At 47.9% G+C, this 3281-nt stretch overlaps 1 protein-coding gene across 4 annotated transcripts in view; it reads left to right on the plus strand.

Annotated features, from left to right (window-relative positions):
* Positions 1 to 3281, plus strand: part of trim9 (tripartite motif containing 9) — a 42604-nt gene that overhangs the window by 16403 nt on the left and 22920 nt on the right. For all 4 annotated transcript variants that reach the window (XM_024275207.2, XM_024275222.2, XM_024275215.2 and 1 more), the window contains exons 4-6: positions 980 to 1090; positions 1901 to 2054; positions 3080 to 3225. In XM_024275207.2, the coding sequence (XP_024130975.1) occupies positions 980 to 1090; positions 1901 to 2054; positions 3080 to 3225 (411 nt within the window). The remainder of the gene's footprint in view (positions 1 to 979; positions 1091 to 1900; positions 2055 to 3079; positions 3226 to 3281) is intronic.

Consider the following 3281-nt stretch of genomic DNA (forward strand, 5'->3'; position numbering starts at 1 on the left):
TGCTCCTCCTCCTGCTCCTCCTCCTCCTGCTCCTCCTCCTCCTGCTCTTCCTCCTCCTCCTCCTCCTGCTCCTCCTCCTCCTCCTGCAGCTCCCAAGGAGTTAAGAATTTTAGGTTTATTTCTCCTAAAACATGGATTCTCTTCGGTCTCCTCGTTCTGACCTCCTGTTTCTGCATCTCCTCGTCTGTTTCTGGCCTCATCAGCTGCTTGCAGACCTCTTGCATCAGGTGTGATGAAGAGGCGCTCCTCCAATACTAATAAAGACCTCCTCCTCCTCCTCCTCCTCCTCCTCCTCTCTCTGGGTATTGTTTTCCAGCTTGTGTGTTTTGGACGTGAAGCTCGTTTCGGGTTTCCGTGCGGCTGCAGAGGATTTTCCTCTCTGCCTCCAAGCATCACAGACGGCAGCAGGGAAGTTTCTGTTGCCTAGCAACGGCGACCTCAACTCCTCCGCTCATTTCAATGTGGCGAACGGGAGATCTGAGATGGGGGAATCTCCCCGTCCGGACAGGAATCCCGTGGAATCCGAGTGATTGATTGGAGTCAGCTCAGATGGATTCAGGAATGTGAGCAGAAAGGGTGGAGGAGGGAATGTGGGGAAGGAGGCGGAGCTCCAGGTCTGACCCGAAAAACATTCATGTTTGTGACAGGATCTGCTGACGGCAGGTCTTCTTCATGAGTCTGCTCCTCTTCCTCCAGCAGAGGGAACAGAAATCACTCCATCAATCTCCTGCAGCTCCTCCTGCAGCTCCTTCTCTAACCGCTCCTCCAGCTGCTCCTCCTCCAGCTCCTCCTGCAGCTCCTTCTCTAACTGCTCCTCCAGCTGCTCCTCCTCCAGCTCCTCCTCCAGCTCCTCCTGCAGCTCCTCCTCCAGCTGCTCCTCCTCCAGCTCCTCCAGCTGCTCCTCCTCCAGCTCCTCCTGCAGCTCCTCCTCCAGCTGCTCCTCCTCACGTCGTTCTCCTGGTGTTTGTTTTCCCTCCAGGTGGTCCGGGACCAGATCTCCCACTGCACCGTGAAGCTCCGTCAGACCACGGGCCTCATGGAATACTGTCTGGAGGTCATCAAGGAGAACGATCCCAGCGGATTCCTGCAGGTGGGAAAAGGAAACGTCTAAAGACGCAAACGCTCCCTTCACTTTTACGTTGTTGCTCCTAAAGATTTATCGGTTTGAATCTGAAGAACTTTGTTCCTCTGGACCAGGAGTCTGGAACCTGCAGCTCCAGATCCACATGTGGATCTTTTATGTCTCCATGGTGACGCCACACATGGAATAAGTCATGGAGACGGCTGACCAGCATGTCGACCGTCAGAGTCAGCAGCTCCTCCTAAAGAAAATAAATAAACAAAGCCTGTAAACTAAGACTACCAAGATCCAAACTAAAATAACTAAACCCAACAGGGTAAGACTGCTGAGGACAAAGAGGAAAAATAATAAAAAAGAAAAATTAAATAAAAATATAATAGTAATTCTTTAAAGTCAGGATTACTTAATTAGCATCTATTAGATTTATATTAGTTCCATTTATAAACTGATGTCTGAGGTTCACATAGATGATAAACTATGAAGGTTTTTACATCCTGTTGACCTGAAGACGTCTAGTTTGATCAGCTCTACGTCCAGGATGAACATGTTTTATATGAAAAGCAAAACTTTGGTAAAAAGTTTGATCTTTTATGAGTTAAAAGCAAACCGAATCATTTATTCTGCCTCATTTGTTAGATTAAAGGTTTGATCTCGGGCTGCTGGAGGTCAGAGGTCATCTTCATCCATCCTCACATCTCAGCAGGACCAACATGGAGTGTAGAGACTGTAAATAAAAGTGGAGTTCTGTACTGACTGACAATCCGCTCCATCACCATGGCGACAGAATCAGCTGGATCCGTTTATCCCGTCTCCTCCCAGATCTCGGACGCTCTGATCCGGAGGGTCCACATGACGGAGGGCCAGTGGGGGAAGGGAACGCTCACCCCCAGGATGACCAGCGACTTCGACCTGACTCTGGACAGCGGGCCGCTCCTGCAGACCATCCACCAGCTGGACTTTGTGCAGATGAAAGGTGAAGCTCGGCGTTCAGGGCGGGCCGTCGCCGGAGAAGCAGTGATCGAGTGTTTTAGATCCACAAAGACATATTTCTCTCTCTGTGGCTGTTAAAGGGTTAAAGGATGAACATTTTGAACAGTTTGAATCCTGGAATTCTCTAAAGTGTTTACGGTAAACCGGTCTGATATGATAACGATAAACCGGTCTGATATGATAACGGTAATTTGGTCCAATAACAATAATTTGGTCTTATAGCGGTTAAATTGGTCTGTTTACGATAAATCTGTCTGATAACTGTGAATCTATGGAGCTACCCAAATAAAACATTAAAAAAATATTAATGTTTGCTCAATACTAAATGTAAAATGTCCACAACTTTTCTACGACTATTTAACACAATAAGGCGTTTTGAACGAGCTAGAACGGCGTTTTAGACGTGATTAAACTCTGCTTTTACACCGTCTATGAACAACTTCAGAACTGTGACAGTTCAGACAACACAGACATTTTCTGACCGTAATTATCGCTGTTCTCAGAGTCATTGAACGCACCACGACTGGAGTTACCTCCCTCGTCCATTTTGATTGGTCCTTCGCGTTAACCCCGCCCCAACGAGCCACAACGGGGCCAGAGGTTTTGAAAGTGACATTTTCAGATTCGGAAACAAAAAAAAAAAGAGTTGAAACTGAAATTTTAAGATCTGAAACCTAAAAAACAGAATATTTGAAGCTGAAGATAAAGTTTATTTTAGAATAGCAAAACGTTTTGGACATTTGACCATTTTATTTGGCCGAACACCAATATTTTGTTTTATTTGGGTTTCAAATATTTATGGCCCCAAAATAGCTCCATATAAATCGTTCCGATAACGATAAATTGGTCTGAAAACGGTTTACCGGTCAGTTCATGGTAACCCGGTCTGTTAATAGGAACCCGGTCGGACTCAGAACCGACCGCCGGGCCGTCCGTGAGTTCCAGTTCCTGCGTGCGTTTCGTCTCACCGGGTTGTTACCTGACCTGCTTTCTGCCCCCTCCCTCCAGTCCCTGCTGCCCCCATACTCCAGCTGGAGGAATGCTGCACTCAGAACAACAGCGCCACGTTGTCATGGAAACAGCCGCCGCTCTCCACCATCGCCGTGGAGGGATACATTCTGGAGCTGGACGACGGGAACGGCGGGCCCTTCAGGGTGGGTCTGCTCTGTTCCTCTTTAACCGGTTCTTCTGGTGCCTGGGGGGTCGTGGT

Source organism: Oryzias melastigma, linkage group LG22 (genome assembly GCF_002922805.2).
Source record: "Oryzias melastigma strain HK-1 linkage group LG22, ASM292280v2, whole genome shotgun sequence".
Taxonomy (NCBI): domain Eukaryota; kingdom Metazoa; phylum Chordata; class Actinopteri; order Beloniformes; family Adrianichthyidae; genus Oryzias; species Oryzias melastigma.